Raw genomic sequence first — 17,769 nt, 5'->3', positions numbered from 1 at the left:
AGATGTTTCAAGACTTATTTCACCCTCTCCATATGTGCCTCACTGGGGTCAGGGAAGAATATTTTGATGTCACGTAAAATTTTTGACACTCATGGATCAAAGAGATGTAACATTTGACGGTCTTGAGAGTTGAATGAACAATTACATGAATGCTAAATGACATGCTCGTTTTATTTATTAAATCATATCCTTGGATACTCGATTTAAACTCACCAAAAGTCTGTACAAGAGCAAACCCCATCCTTGAAATGGTGAAAACGAGTTCTATCTCTCAAAACAATCTCTCTTTCATACACTTTAGATACCAACTTCATGAAAGAATGGCAATCTTCACAGACTCTAATGTTCTTCATTACACGAATGCAAGAACCCGGTCCTGAATTGATCAGCCCAAAAGAAAGAGCTAGTTTTTCACTGTGCAGGAGAACAGCTTCACTCTTCTCTTCTTCATGCAAATCCACCAATACACTCCCTGCATCTGGAGAGTAACCCAGAGTCTCCAGTTCCTTCACTACCTCATCCAACTTTAGATAGATCTCCTTATGCCGCGGATGCGACTCATCTCCCATTAAAAACTCATGTACATTGCCATTCAATTCCATCCAGCTACACCCTTTCTCCTTTGAGACTCCCCTGTGTTTCATCAACTTCCTCACCTCCCTAACATCATCCCATCTACCAGCTTTAGCATAGATATTTGATAGAAGCACGTAAGCACCGTCATGATCTGGATCCAGCTCCAAAATTTTCTTTGCTGCCAATTCTCCATGCTCAATATCTCCATCAATCCTACTTGCCCCTAATAGAGACCCCCAAACAATGACATTCGGGCGGAAAGGCATTGACTCAATGAGCTGGAATGCCTCTTGTAGCAATCTAGCTCGACCAAGGAGGTCCACCATACAACCATAGTGCTCCTGCTTTGGCTCAAGCTTGTACTTCTGGACCATGGATCTGAACAAGGAACGACCCTCTTCAACCAAGCCAGCATGACTGCAAGCATAGAGTAAGCTAATAAATGTGACTCCATTAGGTTCAACTCCCTCACTTTTCATGCAATCAAATAGGGCCAGAGCAGACTTTCCATCCCCATGCATAGCAAACCCAGTAATCATACTCGTCCAAGTAATCACATTCCTTCGAGGCATCTCATAAAAAATTTTACATGCATGAGCCAAGCTCCCACATTTGGAGAACATGTCAATCAGAGCATTGCTAATAGATAAGATGCCATGAAACCCATGCTTATCTACGAAGTTCTGGATCCATTTGGCTTGATCAAGAGCACCCAAATTAGCACAAGCTGAGATGACACTCAACATGGTAATTTCATCAGGCTTTGTGCCGGATACTTGCATCTCACTGAACAGCTTCAGGGCTTCATTTGGCTGTTCACTCTCAGCATATCCTGAGATCATTGCACTCCAAGAGACAAGGTCCTTGGATGGCATCTGATCAAATATGCATCGAGCGGTCGCAATCTTGTCCATCTTGGCATAACCGAAAACCATAGCTGTCGATGCCACTATGTTCTTCGGAGACATTTCATCATACAGCCTCTGAGCCATTTCCATTGATCCGCAATTGGTGTACATATTGATGAGTGCACTCCGAAGATGAGCATCAATTGAGATATTGGACTCTAAAATATAAGAGTGGAGTGCCTTTCCAGCCATCAAGTTTCTGGAACGTCCACAGGCTGAGAGGACAGTAGCAAGTATGACTTGATCAGGTACTATGCCGGAGCTCTTCATCTCTTCAAACAGCAGCAGGGCCTCAGAGTACAGGCCAGTCTGGCAATAACTGCCAGTTGGAATTAGAGAGTTTTGGTGGTAATTGTTTTGTTCGAGAATAAGAAATTCACATAGTATTCATAAGAAGACACATAAATTTGGAGCTTCAAAAAATCTGTCAAACAGTTGAACTTTTTTCCTTTTTTTTTTTGAAAGAGAAAAGAAAAACAGTTCAACTAATCCTTGTTCTCTCCCTATGCATGTCTTTGTTGCATGAGTAGATATCTGACTGAGAAAATAAATTAGAAATCCCTACCAACAGGCAACAGCTATTATAAAAGCTACATTTCAGGTCAAATAAAATTTCGCCTTATTTTCAGGAAGAGATACCATTATGGCCCTATCGTCAAATTCCTATCCTTTCAGATTTTTGTTGTGTCGGATATTACCTCCTAGATAACTACTATTCTAAGGGTCTTAAGCAAACTTACCCATCAAGCATAACTCCCCAGGCAACGAGGTCTCTCTGCGCCATTCTATCGAACATCCCTCGCGCATCCTCCACTATTCTAATCCCCGCATACGCGCCAACCATCGCGGTCTGCACAAATGGGTCCGCATCGAACCCCAACTTGGCCGCAACCCCATGAGCCTCTCTGACAACCCCACTGCCACCCTTAACAGCCCTAAAAACCGCCGGTAAGCTGAATCTGTCCGGGATCAAACCGGCCCGCCTGAACCGGCCGTAGGTGAGGAGGGTCCGGTTGGGGTCGCCGGACCGGAGGGCGGCACGGAGGACGCGGTTGGAGAGGTTAGGATTAGGGTTCTGGGAGTGGAGAAAGACGGACAGGGCATAGTCGAGAGAGGAAGAGGAAGGAGAAGAGAGGGAGAGGGAGAGGAGTTTGGAGAGGAAGCGAGGAGGGAAGGAGGAGGGGTCGAGATTACCGCCGGAACGGAGGAGGTGGGCGTGGAGTTGCTTGACTTGCGGGATAGAGGCGGCGGTGAGTAGGAGGTGAGATAACGTGGGAGGTGACGGGAGCGCGGTGGGGAATGGTCTTGGGATGATGGTCTCCATGAGCAAGAAGAAGAAGAGTGGTAGCTTGGTCAGAGAATAGAGAAGCATCAAGCATGTGGGTAAGGGTTGGAAATGGGCTTAGGCTGACCCATAAATGGGTCCTGGATTGGGCCTCAAACGAATAATTTAAATTTTGTTTTCATTTTATTTATTCTTTTGATATCACTTTGTTTTCATATATATATAGCCCGGTCCACTACTCATATTAGCAGATGCTCAATCCATAGCTAAATGTCCTCTATATAGGTGTGTAGTATTTTACACTTTAAAAATAATAAAAAAAGTATTTAAAACCCATGTTGCGGATGCGCCAGAGGCTTAAGTCCTTACCTTAAGCACCTTTCCGAGTATTTCAAAATTAATTCCAATGATAAGCCAATTATAATAATTAACTGACTCTTGAAAGCTTACGAGCCCTGCTCAAGCTTCGGTTAGTAAAGAGAGAACCACTCAAAATAGGTTTTGTGCTAATCCGCAACAATTAGCCCATAAAGTCCTTAGTGATAAACCCAACTCAACTTTGATAGTTTTGCCCATCATAGGACCATCTTTGTTCATCTTGAATTCTTGATCTAGCCAGCCAATGAGAGCTCACATCGGAACTTAATGGCGCACACTTTATTTTTATTTATTTTTTAGTTCGCGTGTGTTGCCACACTACCGAGCTACTCCTCTACGTCACCGTATTATCGAGCCAACTCTAGTAAAGTTGGTAGGTATCTTGCTCATGACCAAGGAGGTCATGAGTTCAACTCCAACCCCAAATAATATTGTGGAGAAATTATTTTGTGGTTGGTAGTTTGGTGGCTTGGCTCGATTCGGTTGATGGCTCGGCAGTGCGGTTAGCTTGGAAGAATAGTTTGACAACGCAACGGCTTGGAGCAGGTCTTGGCGGTGTTTGATTCGAAGCAATTGTTCGGCGACGCATATGGCTTGAAGCCTAGACTAGATAGCTAAAAGCTTGGTGGGGCCTAAAGTGCCTCTATATCTAGGGAGGGTTGGCCCTTTATCCAGCCCATATCTAGCCTTCGGGCTCATGATAAAAAAAAAAAAGTCGTTGAGCAAAATTACTAAGCTAACAAACTATTAAATAATCTAATAATTTTTTTCATAATAATTATGTAAAATTTTATAACCTCTTTAGTCGTCTCTACAATAATTGTCGGAAATTAATCTCACACTTTATTTTAAAAAATAAAAGTAAGAATTTTATTTTTATTTTTAAAGTAGGGTTGGATCCTCTGCAGTCCCAAATGCAGGAATTGGCTCCAGTCAAATTGGAAAGCCCATCCAACCCCCAAACTCTCTAGCCCTCCTGCATCAGAGCTCGGGGTTCGAACTTGGGAAGAGAAATGGGGGATGTTTTGGGCGAGCTGGAGGAAGTCCTCCGCTCGAAACCCAACAAGGTAAGATCAACTACCACTGCACTCAACCGTCTTCTCAAGTGAGGGTTTCCCTCGTCAATCCCCTTCTCATCCTCTCAAATCCTTCTACGCCGATCCCAATACTAGGGTTTCAGTTATCATCTTCATATCGTTCTTTCCTTTCATTGATGCATTGCTTGTTCTTGCTTTGATTTGTTCATGAGCCGAGGGATCAATCACAGATTGAAATTCGGGGGATCAAGTAATGAGATTTGGATGATGACTTGCTGCAATGTGCGTGCAGGATAAGATAACGTCGGGGGAAGAGATGATTCTCCAGTCTTGTAAGGCGAAGGCGATTCGGGATTTTACAGTCGTGGCCTGTGCTTCCTCGGCTATTGTTTGGTCTGGTACTCGTCCATAATTCTGTTATAAATTCTTTTATTTGTTTACTTGTTAGATATTATTTGCCACATTATAATATGAAAAAGTTATGCAAAGCTAGATATTTATCCTAACAATGTGTTAAAGTTATAATCTTGTGTGAATTTGGCACAAGACTTATTGCCAATTGTTTTTCTTTTCTTTTTGACAAATGACATATTTGGCAAGCATGCAGTCGTTGCACCTTTCATATTCTAGTTGCTAGTGTAGAAATTCCTGTAGAACTGTATCAGTACAGTTGATTGTTATAAATACTTAGGAGTTAGGTCTGTGCTTTAACTTTTTATTTGCCATCTCTTTAAAGCTCCCATGGCTCATTAATCTAAATTCTGCTTCTTGCAGCTACTAGGAGGCTTACACATGCCCAGCGGTTCAACTTTGCAGTTGGTAAGTGTGCATATACATTTATAGTAATAATCATAATGGATATAAATCATCTGGATATTGTACTGCTGAAATTTTTGAAGAACGGAGGGAAAAAACATTTATATTTTTCCTGAAAGCAAAGATCAAGTTTTCTGATCTTTTTGAGTCTCAATTGTATCATCTTTGATATATGTCAAATTGTCAATGAACTTCCACAGGAATAACTTCAGTTATCTGAGAATAAAATGTTAGGTGGTTCCTTTATGAGAATGAGCTTACTAATTAGAAAAATTGTTATCTTTTCAATGTTTAACTTTCAGTTTATAACTTTATATCTGATGTATTGACACAATTGTTGTTCCTGTCAGTGAAACTTTGACCTTTGTTATGTTAGAGGGGCTTCCTAGTGCATGAGGTTCCTACCTATGCGGGATCTGATGAGAAAACACATAGGCAGCCGTATCCTCATATTTTAAGGAGACATTTTCCAAGACTTTAAACCATTATCTTCTAGTTGTAATCCTTGACCTTATGTTATGTTGCATCTTTTAACTGCAATGCTATTACCCAACTTAACAGAAGATTCCTGTGACATACATTTGGGATGGTTCTGCCCACTTGTTTTTCTATGCAGCTTTTGTTATATTAAGATACCATGTTGCATGACTCAAACCTCTGAATTGTTAAATGCCTGTCACAGGGTCTGCAATGATTGGAGGAATGTGGAAATTTGGCAATTCGTTAGATGCATGTGTCGACCAAATTCTAGGGCTTGAAGGAAGTCGTATGCAGAGGGAGTTGGCAAACTTGTAGGTTTCGTGCCAAATGTTTTGCTTTAATTCACCCATAATTATGACTGAAATACTTTTCTTTAATAAAACACTTCATAATCTGCTTGTATTACTTGTTGGCAGAATATTGACAAAGCATAGGAACAACAAATCAAAGGTGCAGCTTGTAAGCAAGCACTTCTACCCAGAGCAAGTTTTTAGTGACTTAAATCCAGATAAACCCTTTTTGAGATGGCGATCGCGGCATTTGTACATAGATAATGCTTCTTTACAAAGGACTGAAGATATTGAGCATGGTGGCTATCATGATAAACCTGATATACAACCTAAACAGAGGACTGTAAGTATCACCATGAGTATGAACATAGCCAAATACTTACAAGTGACTGCTGGTTGATTAACTTACCTCTGTAGCTATACAATCCTGCATCTGCTGATGCATTTTTCATAATAGTTTTGAAGTAGGTAAGGAAACAAACTGTGCTTAGTTTTGAAGTAAGGAAACAATACTGTGCTTTCTGTCCTGATGCTTCTATATTTTCCAGAGGGCTCCAGTTGGGGACATGGTTGCAGATCCCTTAGATTGTATTTTTGGCTTACCAGAAAGCAGCAAGGAGATCAACCAATCAGATCACACAGGTACGGTTCCTAAAAGGCGGTTACGTGCTAACAAGAGGGCTCATCAGCGCCATCGAGGTCGCCATGCTGAAAATGCTGAAGATATGACAAATTACCAGGCTCATAGCATAATTTAATCAAGAGGAAAGCTGGGAACGGTTTCACCAGCTAACTAACCAGGCTATTTAGCCAGGTGTTTCGGTAACAAATCTATTCATGTATTTCATAGATTACTTAGCTGGCATGTGACCTTATAGAGAGTGTTGTTGTCCTAAGGCTGTCAAGGTGATTGCCCTTTCGTTTCGCTTGATAATTATGACTTGGGAGATTACCAGAATTACCCAAACATGCCCGAGGTTACCAACCGTGAAGGTGTGAACGGTTTGGACAGTATTTGCCCTATCTGATTTTAGAGAATTTAGTATTTGTTTTTCCTACGTGAATTTGTATTTGAATGGGTGTATTTGAATGGGATGCATATAGTGTTCCTCCTGACAATGAGGTACTGTTTGGACGTGGTATAACTCTTAATCGGGTTAGTTAAGTTCATTTGTTATACTTAAATTAGATTTTTAAATTAGTTTAAGAAAATATAGCATTTGGTTGTAAATCGGTTTAGTGATGTTATTAATTATACTTAATGTGATATATAAAATATTTTATTAAATAACTAAAATAGTTTTAGTGGATAGACGAAGAAAATATTTTATTTTTAGGAATAAAAATATATTTATTGTGATATAACCTTTTTATACTGATATAGCAAGTAAAAAATCACTTAAGCCTTATTAGTATAGTAATATTTACTTCTCTCATTTTTCTTTCATCTAATATTTTTATATTTATCAGTTATTATTTCATCTTTGAAAATACATTATTTCAATCAACTATTAGAATATTTTGATCATTTGTCACATTAATATTGTTAATTTTATATACATCAAATGTAATTGTTACACAATATATTAGTGTACAATTAAACATTAAAATAATTTATGCTTATCTTATGTTAATATAAGAATTTTAAAATAATTATACTAAATTGATTTTATTCCACAAGTAAACCAGGTATCTTGGAATGCTCTTCATAAATTTTTTACACTGTCATTTCATTCTCCTGTTGAAATTTTATCCAATGTATTTGGAATGCTCTTCATATTCAGTCAAGTCACAGAGCGTAGATGTCAGCGTCAGCAGGAAGCTGGTTAAAATTGAGGTAAGAAATTAGGGATAGCTTAGGTCCACAGTCACATTCAAATGGTTGAAAACATACTAACATTGTTTTTAGTAAGTAAGACCTTGAAACAAAAAGGGGAAATGTGTAACAATAACTAAACACAAAACAGAACCGCTGATGAAAATGCTAATAGCCACTTTTATAAAGAAACTGAGGTTACTCTGTTAAAACCCCGGATTGCAGAACATTATCTTGACAAAAGTTACACTTCCATATCACTATACTTTGCCCCACACGGGGTTTCGCTGAATAAAATCCACTGTTGCCCTCGTGAAGGGCATTTTTCACCGGGAGCTGGCCGGTTTCCGGCAAGCACACAGGAAAAAAAAAAAAAATCTACGCCTTACACAACATAATTTTTCCACTTCTGATTGTTATTTATACCATTCCCTGTACAGCCACTGCCACAGGTTTTGGGTGCAGCAGCAAGACAGCTACAAAGGCAGGTCAATTACTCGAGGGAGGAGTACCACACGAGATTCACATTTGCATTTTTAAACCCAACCCTTGACAGAAAGATAAATAAACTCTCTTATTCACAATTCATGAAGCTCTTAGGGAGTAGAGTTCACCGATATCTCTTGCGGCATCGGTGGGCTCTGTGCATCCTGATAAGAAGGGATTACTAGCCGTTGCAGTGACTTTAGAGCAGTTGTCAGTTGGGCAAAAGAAGGGCGCAAGCTTGGATCCCTGCTAACAAGAACCATACAAGCAGACCTGTCAGAACCACAAAATGCTATTCCAGTTTTTGCAATTGTTATACATAATAATAATCCATATTAAGTCATTAGCATATCACATCAAACTTGGACAGACCAGATAATCTATGAAATGTCTAGCCTCCCAACATCTGGATGAAGCCAGTCATTGATTTAAGCCATTTAATATACCCTGGTATGCTTTGACATCACACACACAGCAGTAATATTTACCATCGTCATGAGGCAACTTAATTAATTTCCATTATGTATAATAAGTTAATAACATGCTTAATTTCAATTACTCACGTCTGCCAGCACTCCCATATAATCCTTGCAACGAGGGGATCGACTTCATTTGGGATGTCAAGCCGTCGGTCCTGGAAACCCACAGCACCCACAACTTGCATTGGATTCATCCCAGACCATGGCATTCTTAATGTTGCTAGTTCCCACAAAATGACGCCAAAGCTATAAACATCACACCTGTACAAGTTCAAAGAGTCCACATGAGTGAGAGAGGATGACAATGCCCGAGCAGAATTAATCACTAGTTTTAAAATTTGGACAAAAATCATCTATGGTGCACATAGCTACAAAAAAAAATCAGTCTTGATAGAACATCATACTAAGAGAATTCATTTTATATGTGCATCCTTAAAATCGAAGCTATGTCAGATTTTCCCTTATAACATTCCTGTCTCAAAAAATCATGTAATACTTAACTGGAGAGGTGGCAGAAATCCTTTCAATTAGATAACTGTTTTCATTTATAAAATTGTGTCCATGGCAACCCTAAAACAGCACACATTTGCAAAGGACGAACATAATGAAGTGTCCAATAATGTTATATGGTAGAAATAGAAGAATTTGACCAAACTATATTATCACTTTCCAAAACTGATGATCTAGTGCCACTAACAATATTTCGACACTGAGTCCTGACACCAGTAAACACAGGAATTGAAGTGGCTGTCTGGAATTTAATTTCATTCAAAACATAATTTTCTTTGTATTCATAGAAGCTTAGTACAAAAGGTTGTACTTGAGTATGGCAATTGTACCTGGTGATTAATGCTTTTGAACCAATCATTCTCACTCTTAACATCCTTCATCATGCCTTCAATATAAGTTCACTACTAGGCACCTGCCTTCTCAATCCACTGTCCACTAATTGGCGAATGTGATATCAAATTGGAAGGTCAACATTGCCACAACTATATCTATATCAATTTCATTAAACATGTCCCAATATGACATCTTGATCTCATGCATATCAAGAAACCCATAAATTTATCATCGTTTTGAGTGAGTGATAAGGCTCACAAACGGCATCCTCAGTTGGCAGGTTGGTCCAGTGGAGTAAAACATCTACATCTGCTTGGTTGATAACAGATGGAAAGGGCATCTCATTGCACGAGGCTCCCACTAATGTAGGATCAGATATGCAGATTAACAAACACCACCACACAGCCAGCCCCCCCCCCAAAACACACACAGACAACACCAAACCAATTAGTAAAGAGGTTTCTTTGGGTCAGCCTCTGACAAGTTGGGTGCAAACAGGCAAACATCACAACACACCAAGAGATCAGAGCTAATATTCCCATTTAGCCCAAGCTCAACTATTCCTACATGAACATAAATTCATTAAGCCAGTTACAATTTAAGATGACCACAACAGGAACAAAATCGAAGACTTATAAGAAGAAATTAAAACAGAAGGGGAAATAAAAGAACAGCTAATTGAATATAAGTAACAATGATTGCTGAAACACACAAGTAGTAAAAGAGAACTCACTTCTCATTTGATGGTTCATTGCGTAAGACCTCTGGAGCCATCCACTCAGGCTAGCACATTAAACAAACAAGTTGACAAAAGAAAGTGTTTTTTACTTGCTATAACCAGCATTTTAACAAATTTAACCAAAATCGAGATAGAACTAAATGTTGATATAAAATAAGGTTTAGGAAACATTGTAGACTATAATTCTTACCGTTCCAGCAGTAGATTTGGAGGACAAAAATGTATTATGCTTCAAACGTGAAAGACCAAAATCGCAAACCTGCATAGTATTGTGTATAAAAGAAGCTGTGATGCAACATTCATTTTGGAAGAAAAATGATTACCTTGCATATTCACAACTACATCTGGAATAACTAGAATTAAAAAATTCATACTGAACTTTTTCATTAATAGTCTGTGTTAAGAGTTTCCAAAAGCAATTGGCAGGATAGCAGTATACACAGGCTGGCTAACATATAAATAAGTTTTAAAGTTCTCAAGAAAATTACCTTAACTGTCCAATTCTTGTCCACTAACAAATTTGGTGATTTAAGATCCCTGTGTACAATTGTAGGCACACTAGTGTGTAGACAGTTCATGCCTTTGGCCTGAGAAGAATGACATTAAAAGTACAGATAATGCCAACCAGCAAAAGGACATGTATATAAAAGTATCCACCATTCATACCACATCAAGGGCCATTTTAATCCTACGCTTCTCATCAATTTGGCAAGTACGGTGAAGAATCCTATACAAGCTTCCTCTGTAAGTCAAACACAGCATATATTAAACATAATAAGGCAAGTATTAATCATAGAAACAAGTACAAAGATAGTGGTTTTGATATTTTAGATCCTTCACAATAATATTTTATCTTAACTTAAGAAAAATAGAAGCAAGGTTGTCCCACCTTGGAAGAAACTCTGAAACAATAGACAGGTTTGGAGGTCGTGTCACAGCACCCATAAAGAGAACGACATTTGGATGACGCAACCTGCGCATTATCCGCACCTAGAAAACAAAGTTCCAATTAAATATAAACCATGAATGGTTTCCACAAGGAGTTTTAATGAGAGGCTTTACAAAATACTAGATAAGAATACTATAAAAGTTAGCTATTACACCACAAATAAAAAAATTTCACCTACTTCGCTTCGGAATTCATCCAAAGCATCTCCATAGAAGTCCTGATCTAAAAACTTCTTTACAGCTACTTCCTGTACATTCAAAAAGACCATGTTACACAAAAAACTAATATTCCAAGCTTGCAGAAAAAGTTGCATACGAAGATGTACAAACACATCTAGAGAGACAGAGAGAGAGATGAAACCCTGACATAACCCTATAATACAAGAAGATAATGAAACCTGGCATAATCCTATAAAACAAGACACTTCGAAGATACCCAAAATTCATTGGAAAAACCAAATCTTCAATGCATAAGATAAACTGAAATTCAACTCGCTTATGAATCCAGTGAATGATAAACTGAAATTTTAAGAAAGTAATTTACAAATAGTGTCGAAATTTTTCTGAGCAATAGGAACTTTCCTAAGCAATGAAGTGAAAAGATTTTCTTTGCTCTCCTCTTTCATTGACATTTAATGCTCAGATAGATTTAACAAATAGAATGGATTCTGTCATCCATCATTATCATGATCCAAAAACAAAAAGTAATGCAACATAATCTAATATTGTAAGATATATTTCCTTCAAATATAGAGATAAACCAAAATTTAGTTAGGCCAATGAAATAGAATAGTTCTGGTTCTCTCAATTATCAAATCCTTTTCCCAAAGGGCCTACCATAGGAAAGATTACGAATCAGTAAAGTCATGGAGGGCTACTTACTGTTCCATTCCAATCAGCACGGTAGACTTCTCCATATGAACCTATTCACAGAAATATAACTTGTCCATTAGGAAAAAGATACAGTTGCAAGTTCATGCATTTCCATCATTCCTTGCTTTTAATAAGATAATAGCATAAAAGAAATGAAACAAGAGTATATATGTGGTCCCTAGCACCCACGATTGAGACAGAGATAGTTTAGGTTTGTATGCAACAGAGTGTTACATAAAGTTCAATCTGTAAAGACAAGCTCCAGAGAGAATAAAAAGCTCTGGCCAAAAGAATACCTAGTCCAATCCTTTCACCAATTACAAGTTCTTCCCATTGAATTTCCAACTCAGGCACATCATCGAGCATTTGATCAAGCCTGCTTGGCCTGGCTGGTGATGGAGAAACTGAAGATTCTGAATCTTTTGATTCCACTGTTGTACCCATAAATCTATCATGTGGGCACTTCTTTGGGTCATGCTTGAAATTGAAATTATCCCCACGTTCCTTTGCTCCGTGTTGCATGTTACTCTGCATAAAGTATCCTTCTGCACGATTAGCCCCTATAAATTTGTCTCCTGATGATTGAACTGAGATAAGATGTCTGTCGGCTTTAGACATAACATAGCTATTATCTGAATCACCATACCGATCTCTTTCTGAAGCTTTTTTAACTCCAGAAGAGACATAGCTTGTTTGCACAGCAGGAGGGCCATTCATTATATTGTCAGAATTATCAATAGCTGCAGAGTATGACATGTCTGACCCCCCTGCAACATTAAACTCAGAAGTTTTTCCAGCTGAACGAGGCACCTGAGATGATGATGCAATATTATCACCAACATTTCTCCGTGGATATACCCCCTCAACAAAATTGTTATGTTTGTTGTTAAGAACCTCATTGCTTGCAGACCAGTTTTTCCATACCAATGGCAGTTGGGTTCTTCCAGGTCCTGAGGCAATGTTCTCTCTACGCCTCTCATATCCAGGATTTCTATTATCAGTGCCTTTAAACTGTGATGAGGTTCTCCTAATTCCACTACCCTGGAAGGGATTCAGCTCAGCAAACAGGTTTCTTGAATCTATAGTCTCTTGAGAATCTGCTGGTGCATTTAAATTTCCATTCCGCAGATTATCAACCCCTTCAGGAGTCACAACATCCTTCTGCTTTGAAGTTGAGCTAGTAGAAGTTGGGAACTGATCAGATTTTTCTTGGGAAAGCAGTACTGCAACTCCACTAGAACTACTTCCAGTAGCTGCAGATAATGCACCACTACGAGCATTTTCAGCAGATGGCACCATTATTGTCCGTTCATATCTTGATCTTTTATCAACAATCCGATTGTCATTATCAGCAAAGGACACATTTTCAGCTTTACGCCCAATGTTCGATGTTTCTGCTTTGAGGAAGTCCTCAGCTGAACTATTTGCTGCCCACGTGGTTAGGTTTTTGCTCAGTCTTGGATTATAATTTAATGAAGAACCCTTTGCACTTAGCACATCTGCAGGGATAAGAGTGCCTGGGGCAGCCATAAGATCAACCAAGAACTCCCTAATATGAAGACAAGGGCATAAGATAATTAGCACTAATCTTAGAAGATGTTTCCTACACTCAAGCATGCATTTCTACTTTTCTAGAGATTTCATATTTAAAGAAGAATTAATGCATAAAAGCAGCAAAGGAGTAAATAAAATATTTATTAGAAGGCATATGATAATCCAAGAAAAATATCTTCTCAATGTAACTGTACCTCTAACTTGTGAATTATAGGGAGGGTTGATGATCTAACTGGTGATGAAGAGCAATCGACTAAGGTTTTATAAATCCACAAAAAATATCTTCTCACTATAGCACATCACTGTAATTTAAGAGTTATAGGCAAGGGGAAGATCTAACTGGTGTTGAAGAGCGACCAACTTCGTTTTTATTCTCAACGTACCTTCTTGGAATTTTCCAAGTGTTTTCCTAGTGTGACAAGATTGAAGAGTAAAATTTACTAGACAATGCATTAAGACCACCTAAGTGATACATGCTAAGTTGATATATTAATGAAACAATCAGAAACCCCTTGAAGGATGAAAAATAAATTGCATGTATATGTTGAACTCATAGATGGCAAACATACAAATAACAAGCAATTATGAAGGTCAAAAAATGGATGCTAATAATAAATGATAAAACAAAACGAAAATCAAACAACATTGAAATATGAATTATGAAGGTACAAACCTTTCGTTATCCAATTTTATTATGTTAACAGCATCATCATCAACACCAGTGTAATGACTCCCTTTAACCAGCTTGCATGGAATGCCAACATTATCAGCAAGAACCTGCATTCCGGTGGCCATGTTACTAGTTAGGGCTTAGGGCTAAGCATGCTTACCGATTATCTATCAGCAAAAAAAAATACTTTCAACTCAAGCAAAGTCAACCTGAAAAGGTGATCATAAGGATCACAAGTTTAGGAGATACTATATAACTAACACCACAATTACATGTTAATAATGCTAGCAAGTTACAGGTTATCTCTCGCTCCTTCCCTCCCTCAACCAACATGAGATAAATACAAAAAATTTGGTACATATATTACAGAGATAATTCAAGTGCCACATGCATACATACTTGCGATCGTATAGCTAACTGCTAAAATGACTACTGTTTGCCAAAAAAATGTAACATCAATGATAAATATGTTCTCACAAAATATGCTTACTGCCTCCTGCTTAAATGAGAAAAGGAAAAAATGAATACACTCTACAAGAAAAAAAAAGAAAAAAAAGGATAGCTGACCTTTTCGAAATAATGATATAATGTCTGATTTATCAGAATTCTAGAATTAAATGTTCGTCCAAAACTTACAAAGATTCCTTCTCAAGTCAAGATGCAAACCTGTCATAAGGAATCTCATTCCAGGACACAGCATGCAAACATTCAAGTGCATAATAGTCAAAATGAAACAAGTCAACCACAAAACTGAGGGCTTATTCTCCATCTAATGTTGCGCTTGCTTGCTTCCACTCCGTACTGTCTTTTTGTTGCATTTTATATAAATGAAACTACTTGAAAGAATATTATTCTATTTTGTACAACCCTTCAGTTTGATAGCTAAAAGCAAATACATCAATTTTTAACATACAGAAATAAGCACACAACATCCATGTCGCTTTAGGTTCATTCGACTACTTATTACAAGACAACTCATAGGAGCACAATTTCATAAGTTTCAACGAAAAAGGTTGATATTTAAAAGGTACGGTCAGGCAGAACACCTACCTTGAAAAGTAGCGCACGATGACGAGACAATCCAATTTTTATGCAACCTATTGGCAACAAACTTGTTTGCAGTGAGGTCCGCAATTCGGTGCTTTTCTCTATCCATCGTGCTAACATGTCATTTGCATCCTTTACAGGACCACCCATATTATCAGTAACAAGTTCAGATATCCTTTGCACCAAGAGGGTAATTTCTGCAACAGGGTAGTCCAACAAAATGCATTGTGCTATCTGTTCCAACTCCAGTAGTGCAGTGTCAATAGCACGATTGACTACAATAACTTCAAAGCCCAGATCACCGATTCCTGTTTGGAGATCCACAAGTGACGGCATCTTTCCTTGCCTCGATGACTCAGCTGAGAGACCAAATATATCATAGAACCCATCAATGACTTTCTCATGATAGTCAAGCACATTATAGTCCTGAAATCAGAAGCACAAGGAAAATCAGAATAGAGCGAAGTTTTCTAATGCGACTAAAATGTAAGCTGCACTTACATCAAAAAAAACTTGTTTGTTGGGAGATTGTTATATATAATCTTAAGAAAAGAAAAGGAACAGTGAAGAGCATGCAGTTCATATGTACAGGTAGCAATAGGCATGAGTATACACATACAATTTTTCAGTCGCCTATCTACACATGTTAAGAGCTGAAAAATGTAGTAGGGTCTATCCTAGCTAATTAAAGAGTTATTCAAAATCTAGGTGTATTCTATCCGTGGTATCATCTAGACATCAAGAACAAAGGAATAAGTGCTAGCAGAAGTTAATTATACTAGCAGAAGAGATGATATGTAGTTATGTACCCAACAGAGCACTGCAGGAATTATATATAAACATGCAATCAAAACGACACACTTCTCTTCCCAACTGGAAGTTAGCTAATTATAAACAAAGCAGTAAGTGGAAACAGCCAACCAGGTGTTTCAGATGACGCACGCGCTTAGATACAAGAAGTCCTATTTACAGCAGTTCAATACTCACCATACCATCACCCAAGACCCAACATTATAGCAAACGAAGTGAAAGTGTGAAACAAATAGATAATACCTAAAAACCCAATATATCTTAACTACACAACCATGTACTCGTAACTTATATCATGCGTTAGCCATCATATGCAATTACCATAGCCTGAAGAGCGATCAATTCAGTTTTTCTCCAAGATTTCACCTTTCCTAAATTAAACATCTCGGAAGAAAACCTCTGATTTAACGCTAACCGCGTCACTACACTACGATTCAACTCAAATTAGGTGCGGTTAGTGGGAACAAAAAAATCAAGAACGCACCCAATATCGCCTCGAGAGAGATTCTGCGGTTCCCTCCTCCCGATCCTGCTCAATCCGGTGCCTCCCCAAGCTCAAAAGCTTCGCCTCGCGGATCTGGTCGCCATCGGGATCGCGCCTGAAATCCGAGTTGGACGCGCTCAGCGCCAGCGCCAGCTGCACCTGGAACTCTTCCTCGGACGAGAAGTAGTCCCGCCGATCTCCCGCAGCCGCCGCCGCCGCCGTCGTCCGACCCGCCTCCACGGGAGAGGTCAACGCTGGCGAGGTCATCGCCGCCGCCGCCGAAGAAGAAGAAGAAGACGAAGATGAAGACGACGTCACTCGGTTATCGGAACCGCATGTCGTCGGCGACGGCGACGGCGATGGCGACGAGGCGGCGCCACCGGCTGCACCGGAGGAGGACGGGATCTCGTTAGATCGATGCGGGCGCTTGATCTTGAACAAATTCTTCATCGAAACCCTCTTCGAAATTTGGGGGTTTGGGGGGGAAGGGATTTCTTTTTACCTTTATCTCTTCTCTACGCTTCTTAATCGAAAGTGGACGAGATGGTCGTAGAGAGAGAACACGGAGGGAGGCTTATAGATCAAGGCTACTGAAAGGTTACTACTTAAAAGGGTCTCGATTGTGGCGCAAATTACTTAAGTAACCAATTTCTCATTTAGAAATAATAGAGGGACTTGATAATTATGGACCCATATGGAACCCGTGAGAGTCGACCGGTGGAAATGGTGGGCCCCACATTGGGTGTGTTTGTGAGTTAAAACGGACGTATTTGGCATGGGTCCAAGTGAGTCGCTGCCGGATCCCTTGACCGGAGGTTAGAATTTAATGGCAACGCTAATTAATGATCGGACATAGGCAAAGCGCAGAGGGATTAGCGTGGATATCGCGAGTTGGGAAGAAGAAGATCCGCCGCAGCTCGGAATGCAAGAATTTACTGTCGTCAAAGATACTTGAGTAAGCAAATCTGGCAAAGACCGCGACTGCAGGATATCCGTGCAGTCGGTCCTGCGTAGAATCCGCTAAGGTCGGTGCTACTGCTGACAAAGGTGGGGGTGACGGTTAGTTAAAACGGAGTTGTCGTGTGTGCCTCCTCAACTCGAGGCCGCGTGGTAGTAACGGTGGGGCACGTCTAGGACTCGACTGGGACCGTCCGATGCATCTGCGATTTGATCTCGATCGATCACCATACATATAATTACATGAAGTCTGTAATTATATGATTAATTGTTGTTCTTTTCTTGCTTGGATC

General features: G+C 39.2%; 3 protein-coding genes across 5 annotated transcripts; 1 reads left to right on the top strand and 2 right to left on the bottom strand.

Annotated features, from left to right (window-relative positions):
- Window positions 1–146: 146 nt before the first annotated feature.
- LOC140781190 (pentatricopeptide repeat-containing protein At4g14820) lies at window positions 147–2,879 on the bottom strand. Its single transcript, XM_073127046.1, has 2 exons — window positions 2,225–2,879; window positions 147–1,803 (listed from the first exon to the last, which is right to left on the bottom strand). Exons 1-2 carry the CDS (start codon window positions 2,854–2,856, stop codon window positions 210–212), a joined length of 2,226 nt encoding a protein of 741 aa, XP_072983147.1. The 5' UTR covers window positions 2,857–2,879; the 3' UTR covers window positions 147–209.
- A 1,180-nt stretch (window positions 2,880–4,059) lies between these two features.
- LOC140780633 (uncharacterized) lies at window positions 4,060–6,889 on the top strand. Of its 2 annotated transcripts, XM_073126307.1 has the most exons (7): window positions 4,060–4,214; window positions 4,477–4,582; window positions 4,959–5,003; window positions 5,683–5,791; window positions 5,897–6,113; window positions 6,188–6,238; window positions 6,319–6,889. In XM_073126307.1, exons 1-6 carry the CDS (start codon window positions 4,161–4,163, stop codon window positions 6,236–6,238), a joined length of 582 nt encoding a protein of 193 aa, XP_072982408.1. In that variant the 5' UTR covers window positions 4,060–4,160; the 3' UTR covers window positions 6,319–6,889. The 2 variants fall into 2 exon arrangements, with proteins under 2 accessions (XP_072982408.1, XP_072982407.1); XM_073126306.1 differs by lacking the exon at window positions 6,188–6,238.
- An 854-nt stretch (window positions 6,890–7,743) lies between these two features.
- Window positions 7,744–17,126, bottom strand: LOC140789343 (serine/threonine-protein kinase EDR1). Of its 2 annotated transcripts, none has more exons than XR_012109155.1 (13): window positions 16,520–17,126; window positions 15,229–15,651; window positions 14,182–14,285; window positions 12,251–13,503; window positions 11,964–12,004; window positions 11,257–11,329; window positions 11,023–11,123; window positions 10,800–10,875; window positions 10,622–10,720; window positions 10,324–10,392; window positions 10,128–10,177; window positions 8,636–8,812; window positions 7,744–8,318 (listed from the first exon to the last, which is right to left on the bottom strand). XR_012109155.1 is itself a non-coding variant. In XM_073139012.1 (13 exons), exons 1-13 carry the CDS (start codon window positions 16,967–16,969, stop codon window positions 8,183–8,185), a joined length of 3,048 nt encoding a protein of 1,015 aa, XP_072995113.1. In that variant the 5' UTR covers window positions 16,970–17,126; the 3' UTR covers window positions 7,744–8,182. The 2 variants fall into 2 exon arrangements, 1 of the variants encoding a protein (XP_072995113.1); XM_073139012.1 differs by having other exon boundaries at window positions 11,261–11,329.
- Between the last annotated feature and the right edge of the window lie 643 nt (window positions 17,127–17,769).

Source organism: Typha latifolia, chromosome 1, assembly GCF_019914945.1.
Source record: "Typha latifolia isolate L0001 chromosome 1, TyphaL0001v2, whole genome shotgun sequence".
In the NCBI taxonomy this organism is placed as follows: domain Eukaryota; kingdom Viridiplantae; phylum Streptophyta; class Magnoliopsida; order Poales; family Typhaceae; genus Typha; species Typha latifolia.
Note: the sequence above shows the minus strand (reverse complement) of the source record. Positions and strands in the feature narration are given on the sequence as shown.

What these genes read in the sequence shown, in the direction of transcription:
- LOC140780633 (XM_073126306.1), top strand. Translation starts at nt 4,161, where the DNA reads ATGGGGGATGTTTTGGGCGAGCTGGAGGAAGTCCTCCGCTCGAAACCC. An exon ending in GCGGTTCAACTTTGCAGTTG is followed by an intron (nt 5,004 to 5,682) that starts GTAAGTGTGCAT and finishes TGCCTGTCACAG; the next exon opens with GGTCTGCAATGATTGGAGGA. An exon ending in CAGAGGGAGTTGGCAAACTT is followed by an intron (nt 5,792 to 5,896) that starts GTAGGTTTCGTG and finishes ACTTGTTGGCAG; the next exon opens with AATATTGACAAAGCATAGGA.
- LOC140781190 (XM_073127046.1), bottom strand. Translation starts at nt 2,856, where the DNA reads ATGCTTCTCTATTCTCTGACCAAGCTACCACTCTTCTTCTTCTTGCTC. An exon ending in TGGGGAGTTATGCTTGATGG is followed by an intron (nt 1,804 to 2,224) that starts GTAAGTTTGCTT and finishes TCCAACTGGCAG; the next exon opens with TTATTGCCAGACTGGCCTGT.
- LOC140789343 (XM_073139012.1), bottom strand. Translation starts at nt 16,969, where the DNA reads ATGAAGAATTTGTTCAAGATCAAGCGCCCGCATCGATCTAACGAGATC. An exon ending in ACAAGAATTGGACAGTTAAG is followed by an intron (nt 10,393 to 10,621) that starts GTAATTTTCTTG and finishes AATACTATGCAG; the next exon opens with GTTTGCGATTTTGGTCTTTC. An exon ending in AATGAACCATCAAATGAGAA is followed by an intron (nt 8,813 to 10,127) that starts GTGAGTTCTCTT and finishes GAACTTGTACAG; the next exon opens with GTGTGATGTTTATAGCTTTG.